General features: G+C 50.7%; 1 protein-coding gene across 1 annotated transcript in view; it reads left to right on the forward strand.

Moving 5' to 3' along the window:
• LOC141054881 (uncharacterized) overlaps positions 1-13,535 on the forward strand; it is a 165,265-nt gene that overhangs the window by 17,846 nt on the left and 133,884 nt on the right. Inside the window, 1 exon segment of the mRNA XM_073551765.1 lies at positions 107-224. Coding sequence (XP_073407866.1) covers positions 107-224 — 118 coding nt within the window.

The raw sequence follows: 13,535 nt of genomic DNA on the forward strand, positions 1-13,535 counted from the left end.
CCCTGTACCAGATCTGTATACGGTGAACATTTCTGAGCGAGGTCATAGGTGTCTCAGATTTTGGTGGTTTCTTGTATCGTGCTGATTGTTACATCTGATATATCAGGGGGAAGATCCAACTAAGAATAAAGTGAAGGATCAGACAGATGGAGAAGCGATGACGAGGGAGGATCAGCCGTGTGTGAGTGACGGGAAGGAGGAGATTCCGGTAGATGTTTCCACAGGTATGTCATAATATCTAGTCTGTGATAACGACTGGCGTGTGACAATGATGACCGGTATGTGATATTGTGTGAAGTCTCCAGTGCATTGAAGCTTTATTCACTGCTCACTACAGAAGTGTCCGGTGATGGCGCAACTGCTCCTGTACAAAGTCTGACGGTGCACCTCTTTTTAATGATTTAAGAAGCACATATTTAATTTTTCAAAGTATACATTTTTAATATTCCATCCTTTACTTTAATATTTTTCTTACATAAATCCCGTGCTGCCATATAAATGTCTGAGCTTGTGATTCAGACAGAACCTCTGGCAGAAGATTCCCTATAATAAGGAAGATGGAGGCACTGTGGACGCACTCTGTCCTATGGTTCGGCAGTGACCGTCTTTACTGTATAAGCGTGCATAAAAGGGCGATCGACCACAGTTTTGTGCAGCACTGAAAAGAAAGACACCACTGAACAGAGGCCAGACAGAGTCTAGAGTAACTGCTGCCTCATTATAGGGAATGGATCCCTCGGAAATGTCATCTGAATCATGTATTTTGTAGATTTAGATGGAAACCCTGATGTAAGTGCTCAGCGTGGGGCACAGGATAAATGTTATCCAAAATTTTGTTTACCCCAAAATGCCTCTTATAAAATCTTCTAGTCAATCCCCCCACCCAAAAAAAAACAAAGTCCCCACTAAGGTTCCTCATTTGTTAACAGAAATGTAGGAGGTGTCCACGTTACTGATAGCCACGTCACATTTTCAAAGCCTTTGTGCTAACAACAAAGAAATCCACCAAAATATGAACTCCCAAATCCAAATACACCCTCCTGAAGAGCCCCACAGTGTTCCTAAACCGCAGTTGGGGTCCATACATTTAACATTAATGTATCGAGAATCCCCACTTCATTTCCAGGATACATGTCTCCAGAAGGACGAGCTGAGCATATTGTTCAGGGCACTACAATGTATTGGACACTACAATGTACTAGACACTGCAATTTATGGGGCACTACAATGTACTAGACTCTGAAATGTGTGGGGCACTACAATGTACGGAGCACTACAATGTACTGGACACTTCAGTGTACGGAGCACTACAATGTACTGGACACTGCAGTGTATTGGGCACTACAATGTACTGGACACTAATGTACGGGTCACTACTATGTATTGGGCACTTGTGACGGACAGCACGGCCGGTGCCACCAAATTGTGACGATCCCACCACTGACACGGGTATGTCATCGGACGGAGGGACGCGACGCACTGCCGGCACACGGCTATCACAGGCACAGTGGGGGCTTATCTTAGTTATCCCACCACCGGCACCATGTGACAAAAGTATACAGCAAGCTAATCTTGCCCTAACAATTTATCGCAGGGGGGGTATTTTGGATGCCCCGCCACTGCTAACAACCTTCCAAGAACTGCGGGGATTTATGTATATCCCACTTTCTCAGTTCCACTTGGGAACTCGCAGCTCTCCGGCGCCCCCCCTTGCCCTCAGGTCAGTCAGGGAACTGCACCTAGGATAATTAGAGAAAACAAAAAGCAAAAAACACAAATATCCTAAACTAAAAAGTAAAAAATGTATACTTCAAATAATGCATAAAGGTAATAATAATAAGGGTATTTAGTAAACATAATTTTGATCAAAATAATGTACAAGCCATCCCGCCACGTCACGGCAACCCTTGTGGGACAGTCCCTACTCTAGTATTTAAAACCTTTTCACTTGCCAAGTGGCGTGAATGTGAACAAGGGTCGAGCGGCTGAACCACTAGTAACAGCTTAGGCCAGACTGGATGGCTTTCCCAGCTCAGAAAGAGGGCGGTCACACCCCTATATGCACTGAATGCACAATGAAATGAATAAAAAACAAATCTGAACTGAGAAAAGTAAGTTAATGTGTATGCACAATGTAAGTGCATATTAACACATGACCATTCACCAGAGAAAACAAAAAGCAAAAAACACAAATATCCTAAACTAAAAAGTAAAAAATGTATACTGCAAATTATGTTTACTAAATACCCTTATTATTATTACCTTTATGCATTATTTGCAGTATACATTTTTTACTTTTTAGTTTAGGATATTTGTGTTTTTTGCTTTTTGTTTTCTCTGGTGAATGGTCATGTGTTAATATGCACTTACATTGTGCATACACATTAACTTACTTGTCTCAGTTCAGATTTGTTTTTTATTCATTTCATTGTGCATTCAGTGCATATATGGGTGTGACCGCCCTCTTTCTGAGCTGGGAAAGCCATCCAGTCTGGCCTAAGCTGTTACTAGTGGTTCAGCCGCTCGACCCTTATTCACATTCACGCCACTTGGCAAGTGATAAGGTTTTAAATACTAGAGTAGGGACTGTCCCACAAGGGTTGCCGTGACGTGGCGGGATGGCTTGTACATTATTTTGATCAAAATTATGTTTACTAAATACCCTTATTATTATTACCTTTATGCATTATTTGCAGTATACATTTTTTTACTTTTTAGTTTAGGATATTTGTGTTTTTTGCTTTTTGTTTTCTCTGGTTAATGGTCATGTGTTAATATGCACTTACATTGTGCATACACATTAACTTACTTTTCTCAGTTCAGATTTGTTTTTTATTTGTTTTTTATTTGTTTTTTACCTAGGATAATTAGTTGCCAGATGGGCTGCTTGTTGTGCATGGGCAATTAGACTAATTTATTCCCAAAAATGCGGGCAGTGATTACACAGATAAAAGTTGTTACAGAGTTGAGACATTAAAAATGTACAATGCAAATATAACATAACAAGGATTAAAAGGCAGAGTAACACATGTGCTTAGTTGGTATTAGGCAACCCATGTGGCTTGGGGGATGGGCAGCAGCCACACATCCCCGGACATCTGGTAGGTCTTGTCAGCGTCAAAACTCCAGCTCAACTGAATGAATTTTGGGAGGGAATACCTTATCCCTTTGGGTTTGTGACCTCACCAAAGGGGCGGTCTGGTGAGTTTCAACTCCCCTTCTCTCCAAGCTGCAATCTATCTAAAAACCTATAATAACCATATCTTAATGAGGGAAGCTCGCACAAACACACATATGGTATCATTGGTTGTAGTTCATCGAACCCAACAAGACAACATCAAACATGCCATAATTAAGACACTCCATTTGGGAGCAATCCATATCTCAGTTTCTGGAGGGGCCAGAACCGTGAAAATTAGGGATTAGAAAGCTGGCCTCGTGCCCTTCGCAGAAATGTAATTATTATATCTCTGCCCCGAGGGAGGTGCACGCTAGAGCTTCTTTTAACATTTCCTATACCTGTAGCCAGCCTCATGGCCAGGACAAAGACACTATTTCCACTCAGCTTAATTAACATTCCTAGCTGTGGAGAGGAGCCAAATGCTTGTAACAGGAAGTGTCCTATTACCAATGCGGACTCAGAGCTGTTAAGGAGGGGGGGCAAGGGGGGATGCTGCAGCTTGTGACAGGCTACAATGTCCTCAGTAGAGTGAAATGGGAGATTTCTAGCATGTTACAGAAACATCATATCTACAGTACATTACACCTCCCCCCTTTTGAGGGCGCTACGGAGGCATTATCTGACAGTAATCGGCCATGCGCACCTCTGCGGGTTCGCCCCGGCGGGACAACCCATCGGCATTACCATGTTCGCTGCCCTTTTTGTGTTGTACAGCAAAGTCGTACTATTGAAGGGAAAGGCTGCAGCGGAGCAACCTTCCATTGGTCCCGGACACTGTGTGCAACCAGCTCAGAGGGTTGTGATCGGTTACCACCGTGAAGGTGCGCCCGTACAGGTAGGGCTGCAATTATTGCAGTGCCCACACCATGGCCAGACACTCCTTCTCGATGGAGTATGCCACTTACCTTGGCAAAAGTTTCCGGCTCAGGTACAACACGGGGTGCTCCTGGTTCCCCGAGTCGACTTGGCTGAGCACAGCACCGAGGCCAAACTCGCTGGGGTCGGTCTGTACCAGAAACGGGCGACTGCTGTCGACTGTTCTCAACACTGGAGAGTTGCACAGGGCTGTTTTCAAAGCTTGGAAGGCCGCCTCACAGTCATCTGTCCAGTTGGGGTAGCCTCTGCTTGGTGAGGTCGGTCAAGGGTTTTGCAAGGGCGCTGTAGTCCTGCACGAACCGCCTATAGTACCCTGCAGTGCCCAAGAAGGACTTCACCTATTTCTTGGTCCTGGGGGTGGGCCAGGACGCGATTGCGTCCATCTTTTCTGGCTCCGGACTCATGGAACCCCCGCCTACCTGGTGCCCCAGGTAGTGGACCTCGCTCATGCCCATCTGGCACTTTCCCGGCTTGATAGTCAGGCCTGCCTGGTGAAGACGCTTGAGCACCTCCTGGAGATACTGAAGGTGTTCCTCCCAGGTGGAACTGAAAATGGCGATGTTGTCCAAGTACGCCACCGCGTACTCCTCCAGTCCCCGGAGCAGGTGGTTGACCATCCGCTGGAAAGTGGCAGGGGCATTTTTCATGCCGAAGGGCATGACTGTGGACTCGTACAATCCAAAGGGTGTGATAAAGGCAGATTTCTCCTGCGGCTCAGGGGGATCTGCCAGTATCCCCGACTCAAATCCATGATGGATATGTACCTTGCTTTCGCCAACCGCTCAAGCACATCCTCGATGCGCGGCATCGAGTGTGCATCAGAGGTGGTGATGGCGTTGAGCCCCCTGAAATCCACGCAGAATCGGGTGGTTCGATCCTTTTTAGGCACGAGGACTACAGGTGAAGCCCACGCGCTTCTTGACCGTCGGATCACCCCCAGCCTTAACATCTCATCGATCTCTTGGCGCATGACTTGTTGCACCGCCTCAGAGATCCGATAAGGTGTTCGCCCGTAGTGGGGCGTGATTCCCGATGTCCACCTCATGAACCGCCAACTCCATCCTCCCAGGGCGGTTGGTGAACACAGCCCGGAAGGGTTCCAGGGTGGTCACCAACTGCGACCGCTGGGATACGGTTAACAAACCACTTATCTCCATGTCCCCAATGGACCCATTGGCCTTGGCTTGGGCCAGCATGTCCAAGAGGGGATCTTCCTCCCCATCCTCGGGCAGGTTGCAGACCGGTAGGACGCAAGCTTCACGTTCGTGGTGCGCCTTCAGCATATTGACATGAAAGGCCTTGCGCCTACCCCGAGCATGGTCAAGCATGACCACGTAGGTGACCGGGTTGAGCTGTTGGTGGACGACGTATGGGCCTTCCCAGGCTGCCTGAAGCTTATCCGTTAGTACGGGGACCAGCACCCACACCTTTTGACCCACCTGGTAGGTCCGCTCCCGGGTGTTCTGGTCGTACCAGTGCTTCTGGTTAGCCTGAGCCTGCGTCATGTGGTCATGCACCAACTGCGTCAAAGTCTGCATCTTGTCGCGGAAGCGCATGACATAATCCACGATGGACACTTCTGTGGGGTTTGGCTCATCTTCCCAGGATTCTCTTATCAACCCAAGGGGTCCCCGGACTCGCCTGCCATACAGGAGCTCGAAGGGGGAGAACCCGGTCGAGGCCTGCGGAACTTCTCTGTAAGCGAACAGCAGGTGTGGGAGGTACCGCTCCCAGTCGCGCCCTTGGGTCTCAACCAGCATGTGGAGCATCTGTTTGAGGATACCGTTGAAGCGTTCACACAGACCATTAGTCTGTGGGTGATATGCCGTCGATACCAGGTGCTTCACCTGAATTTTCTTACAGAGAGCCTCCATTAGGTGAGACATGAATTGGGTCCCTTGATCGGTAAGCATCTCCCTGTGAAATCCTACCCTTGAAAAGATGGTCACCAGTGCGTCAGCCACCTTATCTGCCCTGGTTGAAGACAGAGCTACTGCCTCTTGGTACCAGGTAGCGTAGTCTACCACGGTGAGAATGTATTGCTTTCCGGAGCTGCTGGGGATGGCCAGCGGGCCTACAATGTCCACAGCGATTCTCTGGAAAGGCTCCTCTATCACCGGCAAAGGAATAAGGGGAGCCTTAAGAGCAGGCCCCGCCTTACCCACGTTCTGACAGGTGTTACAGGAGCGGCAGTATTGTTACATCTTGGGCCAATAGAAGTGTTGAGACAGCCGTGCCTTTGTTTTGCTGATCCCCAAGTGTCCAACGAGTGGAATCTCATGGGCAATCCGCAAAAACTCAGTTCTGAACTAGAGGGGGACAACCAGCTGTCTTTCCCTCAACCACTCCTTTTGGGAATCTCCGGGTACTGTCTCCCGGTACAACCTTCCTCGTTCCCAGAACACCCTCCTTATCAGACTTGTAGGTGGGCGTCTCGGCGAGACCTCTCAATTTCTCCAGGCTCGCGTCTGAGTGCAGAGCAGCCTGGAACTCCTTGCTGGAGGCTGCCAGAAGTGACGTCAGGGTCCCTTCCTCACTGGGACCCTCTGGAACCTGCTCTGGGTTCACCTCTGGTTCATTCTCTCCTGTAGCAGAAGAGGGTCCAGAAGGCAGGGCGCTACCTGCGATCTGGGCACTCTGGCTGCGTGTGACAGCTGCTGTGTATGCTATCTCCCCGGGGATTTCTACAGACCCACCCGCCGGTGCTGTCATGGGCTCTACCTCCCCATCCACCCCCAACACTTCAGGAGCAGTGCTACTTATGGGCCAGTTACCTTCCTCGGTGGCACTGGTCAGTTGCATGGTATTACCTTCCTCATTGTTCCCATGCACCTCCCCATTTCCTTGAGCACTGTTGCTTGCTCCTGCCAGGGGTTCCTCAGCCGTCTCACTCCGCAGAGTGACGGGGCTGAGCACTTCGGTACCTGTGGACACATCTACCGTTTCAAAGAAATGGTTAACAGGTTCAGTCGGCACAGACACATCATCATCATCATCATTCCTAGGAAAAGAATGTTTTTCTCCAGCAACCTTCCACGACAGCATAGGAGGTTGTCTCCACGCCCTAATGGGGGACAGGAAGTACGAGAGGTTAAAAGGTCCCTCCATCTCACCAGTGTTTCCTGTCCCCCATGGGGCATGGAGAGGTTCGGTATACTGTGTGGCCGGCTGCTGCAGCATACCTGGTGTCTTTAAGCCGGGCAGTGGTGGTCGGGGGCGCTGTCTCCCCTCCTCCAGACTGCTTCCGTCTTCTTTTTAATTCGGGACCTTTCCTGGCCCACCCGCGCTCCCCTAGGGGGAGTAAAGCGGGCCAGTGATCCCTGACAGGAGGCCTTCCGCAGCTCTCCGGTCTCTCCTCCTCCTGCTGCGCGCAGTGCGGTGACCCGGAAGTGACATCACTTTCGGGTTATGTCTGACGACTTCCTGTCATGGCGGCCCCCATTCAGCCGCCGGCGCGTGGAGCTCGCCAGCACCTGCTGTGCCTGCTCCAGGACCCAGGGAGGAGGAGGGGGAAAAATGAAAAACTGCGCTGAGGGCGGGGTTAACCCCTTATCGCGCCAGAAGATGCCGACAGGTAAGGCGAAATCCCCTGTCAGCATGGACGGTTCTTCCTGCCCTGCGTCTGCAGAGCCCAGCGCTGCCCCAGCCACTGTGTTACCTGGGGTGGGTCCTAGTGGTGCGGTTCTGGGATAGAGGTCCTCAAAATGCTTCTCCCCCTTTGGTATAGGGAGAAAAGTCTGCGCACAAAAGCACCAATACCACCAGCAAGTCGGCCAAATGTGCCATATGCAGTGCAAAACTTCCCTCAAATTGGGTGAAGAAGTTATGTCAAACTTGCACGGACAGGGTGGTCAGGGCTGAGCACCCATCATTGATTGACGAGATCCGCAGCCTGGTCACTCATCAGGTTCGACTTCTTTAGCCGCCCTGTCCCCCCCTCCGCCACCTCCTCCGATTGTAGGCTCACCATCCCCCAAAAAACGAAAAATACAATTAGAGGACTCAGAATCCGAATCAGAGAGGTCATACAATTCAGGCTCCGGGAATTGGGAGCAACCGGGGACTTCTAAATCAGCCGAAACTAGGAAATACCTTCTTTCCGCGGAATATGTGGAGGAGTTTGTCAGTGCAGTGCGGGCCACCATGGGCCTAGAGGACGAACCCGTTACTCAGTCAGCACAGGACCGCATGTTCGGAGGATTTGAGGGACCCAGACGAACAGGCTTCCCAGTTCATAGGAGCATAGTAGATATGATCTCTCAGGAATGGGAGTACCCAGAGAAGCGCTACCTAGCCCCGTCGGAGCTCAGGCATAGATTCCCCCTGGAGGGAGAGGAGTTTAAATGGGACATCCCGAAGGTTGATGTCCAGGTGGCAAGGATGGTGAAAAAGACGGTCCTTCCATTTGATGACGTGTCCCAGCTTAGAGACCCGATGGACCGTAAGGCAGAAAGCCTCCCAAGAAAGGCCTGGGAAACTTCTGCCTTCTCCCTAAAGTCAGGAATAGCGTCCACATGTGTCTCTAGGTCTCTCTTCCAATGGATAGAGGAACTAGAGTCATATTTCTCGGGGAACCTCAAGAGGTGACCTCCTTAACTCCCTTCCCATACTACAGAGAGCTACAGGTTTCTTGGCCGATGCATCTATGGAGATGATCCGCACTTCTGCCAGGGCCATGGTACAGTCCAATTCTGCAAGACGGGCCCTTTGGCTTAAAACGTGGAGCGGGGACGTGACCTCCAAGGTTAAACTCTGCTCTTTACCCTTCAAGGGTGAACGTGTCTTTGGCCTGGCCTTAGATAAAATTCTTGAAAAGGCCACAGATAAGTAGAAGGTGCTTCCTGAGCAGAGGACCACAAAAAAGCGGCTTTTTCGAGCCCCCCCAGAATCAGCCATCCCAGCCAAGAGGGAAGGGAAAGACGGGGAGATGGAGTTACGCTAAGGGGAGAGGCAGGAACATCCTGGTCCCCCAGCAGCAACAGCCACAAGAAAAACAATGACTCAACCCCGGTGGGGGGAAGGCTTTCGAGGTTCATTCACTCTTGGCAGATGATTTCCAACAGCCCCTGGGTCCTCAGCGTGATCAGGGAGGGCCTACTGCTAGAACTCGAATCCTCCCCCCCGCGGAGTATAAGAGTTACCTCCCTACCACCTTGGGAGACTCCAGCACTAAAATCCGGCATCCAGCTCCTGCTACAATCAAACACCATCTCTCAGGTTCCTGTGGAGGAACAGGGAAGGGGGCATTACTCCAGACTGTTCCTAGTGAAAAAACCCACAGGAGAGGCAAGAATAATAATAAATCTGAAGGGCCTCAACCGACACATTGCATATCACAGATTCAAGATGGAGTCGGTGAAGACCGCCATTCCTCTGATAGGGCCGTCTTACTTCATGGCAACCATAGACCTAAAGGATGCCTATTTTCACATCCCCATACATCCTTCTCACAGGAAGTATCTGAGGTTTGCGATCCGTCAGGGTACAGAAGGCAGGCACTATCAGTACAACGTGCTTCCCTTTGGGATATCCTCTGCCCCTCGAGTATTTTCCAAGATTATGGCAGAGGCTGTGTCCCACATCAGAAGCCAAGGCATATGCATTGTGCCCTACCTGGGCGATCTACTGATTATAGGAGCCTCCTACCAGATCCTGGAAAGCCAGGTGACTCAAACCCTGAGTATTCTTCAATCACTGGGGTGGATCCCGAATATAAAAAAGTCGCAGATCCAACCCTCGCAGGAGATAAAATTCTTAGGAATTCTCCTAGATTCAAGAAAACAAATGACCTTCCTCCCAGAGGAACATCAGAGTTCCATAATATCAAGGATCTAGAGTTTCAGGGAACAAAGGTCCCCAACCCTCAGGTCAGCCATGTCCATGCTAGGGTCAATGACCTCCTGCATCCAGTCAGTACCTTGGGCACAGGCCCACTCCAGAATACTCCAGTCCCACATCTTAGGAAACTTGGAACGGAGATCATACCTGCCTGAACAAAAGAGTCCAGACCCCAGGAAAGGTGAAAGCTTCACTAGTATGGTGGATGGACCGCAAGAATCTGTGCAAGGGAATCAACTGGTCCCAGATCCCCCTGGTCACGGTAACGTCAGTCGCCAGCAAAAAAGGCTGGGGAGCTGTGGTGTCCCGACAACCATTTCAGGGGTTGTGGAGCCAGAAAGTGAGTGCAAAATCCTCAAACTTCAGTGAGCTGAAGGCCGTGGAGGAAGCTCTTCTGGCAGCAAGACAGCTAGTCCAGGGCCATCATATCAGAGTCTACTCGGACAACATAACAACTGTGGCCCATCTGAGACACCAAGGTGGCACGAGATCCAGCAGCCTAGAGGTCCTTTCAGGCCGAATATTTTGCTGGGCCGAAAGACACCTCCGTTCTCTAATGGCAGTCCACCTAAAGGGTACCTCCAATCTTCAAGCAGATTTCTTGAGCAGACAATGCATCCAGCCTGGAGAGTGGAGCCTAAAGAATCTTTCAGAGACTGGTCAACAGGTGGGGTCTTCCGGAGGTGGATCTACTGGCCTCAAGAGAAAATGCCCGAGTGAGAAGCTACTTCTCCCTGAACCCCAGGGACAGATCCCTGGGGGTAGATGCCTTCGCCCACAAGTGGAGGTTTCGTCTGGCGTATGCCTTCCCTCCAGTTCCAATCCTTGCCGCAACCCTGGGGAAGATCGGACCCAAACCTTTCTAGTAGCCCCGCTATGGCCAAAGAGGAGCTGGTATTCTCTAATTACGGACCTACAGGTAGACGGGCCATTCCACCTACCCCTGGAAGACGAGCTTCTCTTGCAGGGCCTTCTACATCACCCAAACCTCCTGGGAATGAAGTTAGCGGCCTGGTTACTGAGACCCAGATCCTGAGGGCCAGGGGGCTATCAGAGGCAGTAATAAAAACCCTCCAGAAATCTCGGAAACCGGTCACCATTGCTATTTATAACAAAATATGGAAAAAGTTTTCCTCATGGTGTCTGCCAGATTTGCCTGACCCAGAAAACCCTAACATTTCCCGTATTCTGGATTTCTTACAGAGGGGGCTTGAGCTAGGTCTAAAGCCCAGCACACTGTGACGGACTCAGCTCCTGCTGAGCCCATTTTTTGAGTGGACCCTCTGGGTCGTGGCACCCACCCACCGAGGGCGAGCTGACCTTGTGAGAATCCACCCCCTATACAGGGAGTGTCAGGGGCAAGACCAAGGTGGTGAGCCACCACGACTGCTGGGACCAGACGGCCGGCTCAGGGGACACTAGACGAGTGTCTGACGACAAGGATGAGCAGGAAGCAAGACGAGACTAGACGTAGGTGCAAGGTATCTTGATTAGAATAACACAAGATCACATACAGAGAAAACAAGCAAAACGTGCAAGGTGCGCTCGTGGGCACGCCAAGGTCCATAACATGGTACGTGCCAGATGGCACGCCTAGGCACAGGTAATGGCATGATGGCATCGGACTCCGGACTGCTGGCAACCGACAGGGTCCAGGGATCAGGCTGCGGACGTCAGCTCCGGACATCAGGCCGTAGTCATCTGGTTCCGGACCTCTGGCAACGGTCGGCAGGTTCCGGGCATCCGGCAGGCAAACCAGGGTTCAGGCAAGGAGGCACGACAGATATCCAAGCAGGGTGCGTGTTAGGGAACACGCCAAGGTCCAAGGCTAGGTGCGTGTGTAGGGGACATGCCAGGGTCCAAGGCTAGGTGCGTGTGTAGGGGACATGCCAGGGTCCAAGGCTAGGTGCGTGTGTAGGGGACACACCAGGGTTCAAGACTAGGTGCAAGGCAAGGTGCGTGTGTAGGGGACACGCCAGGGTTCAAAGCGAGGTGCGTGTGTAGGGGACACGCCAAGGTTCGCAAACGAGACGGGGTGCGTGTGTAGCCACGCCAAAGCATAGAATAAGACAGAGTGCGTGTAGAGACACGCCAAGGCACAAGGTACAAGACAGAGTGCGTGTAGAGACACGCCAAGGTACAAGACAGAGTGCGTGTAGAGACACGCCAAGGTACAAGACAGTGCGTGTAGAGACACGCCAAGGTACAAGACAGAGTGCGTGTAGAGACACGCCAAGGCACAAGACAGGGTGCGTGTAGAGACACGCCAGGGTTCAGAGCAGGGCTGCGTGCTAGGAGCTACGCAGGGACGCACACCTCACTGGCCAATGCACACGGCTGTAACGCCAGCACGAGGCACGACTAAGGCACAGGAGGGGGCAAAGGAACCTTCGTGCTAGGAGCCACGCCAGGTTCAGGGCAGGGTGCGTGCTAGTAGCCACGCCAGGGTTCAAGGCAGGGTGCGTGCTAGGAGCCACGCCAGGGCACAAGGAAGGGCTGCGTGCTAGGAGCCACGCAGGGGGCACGCCACACTGGCCAGTACACACGGCTGTACACAAACACGTGGCACTTACCACGGCACAGGAGACGGCCAAGGGGAACCCACGCCGGGGTTCAATGCAAGGACAAGGCAGGGAACAAGGAAAGGAATACAGGCAGAAACAGAGCCAGGTCAGAGCGAGGACAGAGTCTAGCAGCGGAGCGTAGGCAGAAGCCCAGAGCCGGGCCAAGGGAAGACCTTGGGACTAGACAAAGAAACGAGCACTAAGGAGAGGAGAAATGGTGCGTGTGCCAGGGAGCACTACAGAGCACCATAGGAGAGAGCGAGGCAGAGCAAGCAAAGACTGAGACCATAGAGAGGAACACAAAGCAAGGAATAGCAAGGCAGAGAACACAGGGAGGACTACAAGTCAAAGCATAGCAAAAGCAAGACATGGCAAAACAGGCGGACGTGACACACACTTAAAGTTCAGGTATCAGCGTTAAGCTCCATGTTCGACTGTGACTTGGCCAACCACAGGTGGATAAAAAGATTCATCACATCAGCCACTAGGCTACATCCAAAAAGGCTAGTCGCCATTCCACCATGGGACTTGAATATGGTACTTACAGGACTCACTCAATCTCCCTTTGAGCCCCTGCCATCTTGTACTCCTCAGCTCCTAAACAATTAATTAAACAACATGTATGTCAGTACCTAGATAAGAATGAAGTGATTAAACAGAGTCAGCATGGGTTTGTAACTAATAAGTCATGTCAGACTAACTTAATTTCCTTCTATGATGGAATCACTGATTGGGTGGATCAAGGAAATGCTGTAGATATAGTATATCTTGACTTCAGCAAAGCATTTGACAAAGTATCTCACACAATCCTTATTGAAAACATGACTAAGTATGGAATGGACAAGGCAACTGTTAGGTGGATTCATAACTGGCTTAGTGATCGGACCCAAAGAGTGGTCGTAAATGGCTGCACATCCAGTTGGAAGAATGTCTCAAGTGGGGTACCACAGGGCTCTGTCCTGGGTCCTGTATTATTCAACATCTTTATCAACGATTTAGGTTAAGGAATTGAGGGTAAACTGATTAAATTTGCTGATGACACAAAGCTAGGAGGGATAGCTAATACTAGAGAAAAG

The sequence above is a fragment of the Dendrobates tinctorius genome, unplaced genomic scaffold (genome assembly GCF_039654945.1).
Source record: "Dendrobates tinctorius isolate UK_male_01 unplaced genomic scaffold, ASM3965494v1 ptg000180l, whole genome shotgun sequence".
Classification (NCBI taxonomy): domain Eukaryota; kingdom Metazoa; phylum Chordata; class Amphibia; order Anura; family Dendrobatidae; genus Dendrobates; species Dendrobates tinctorius.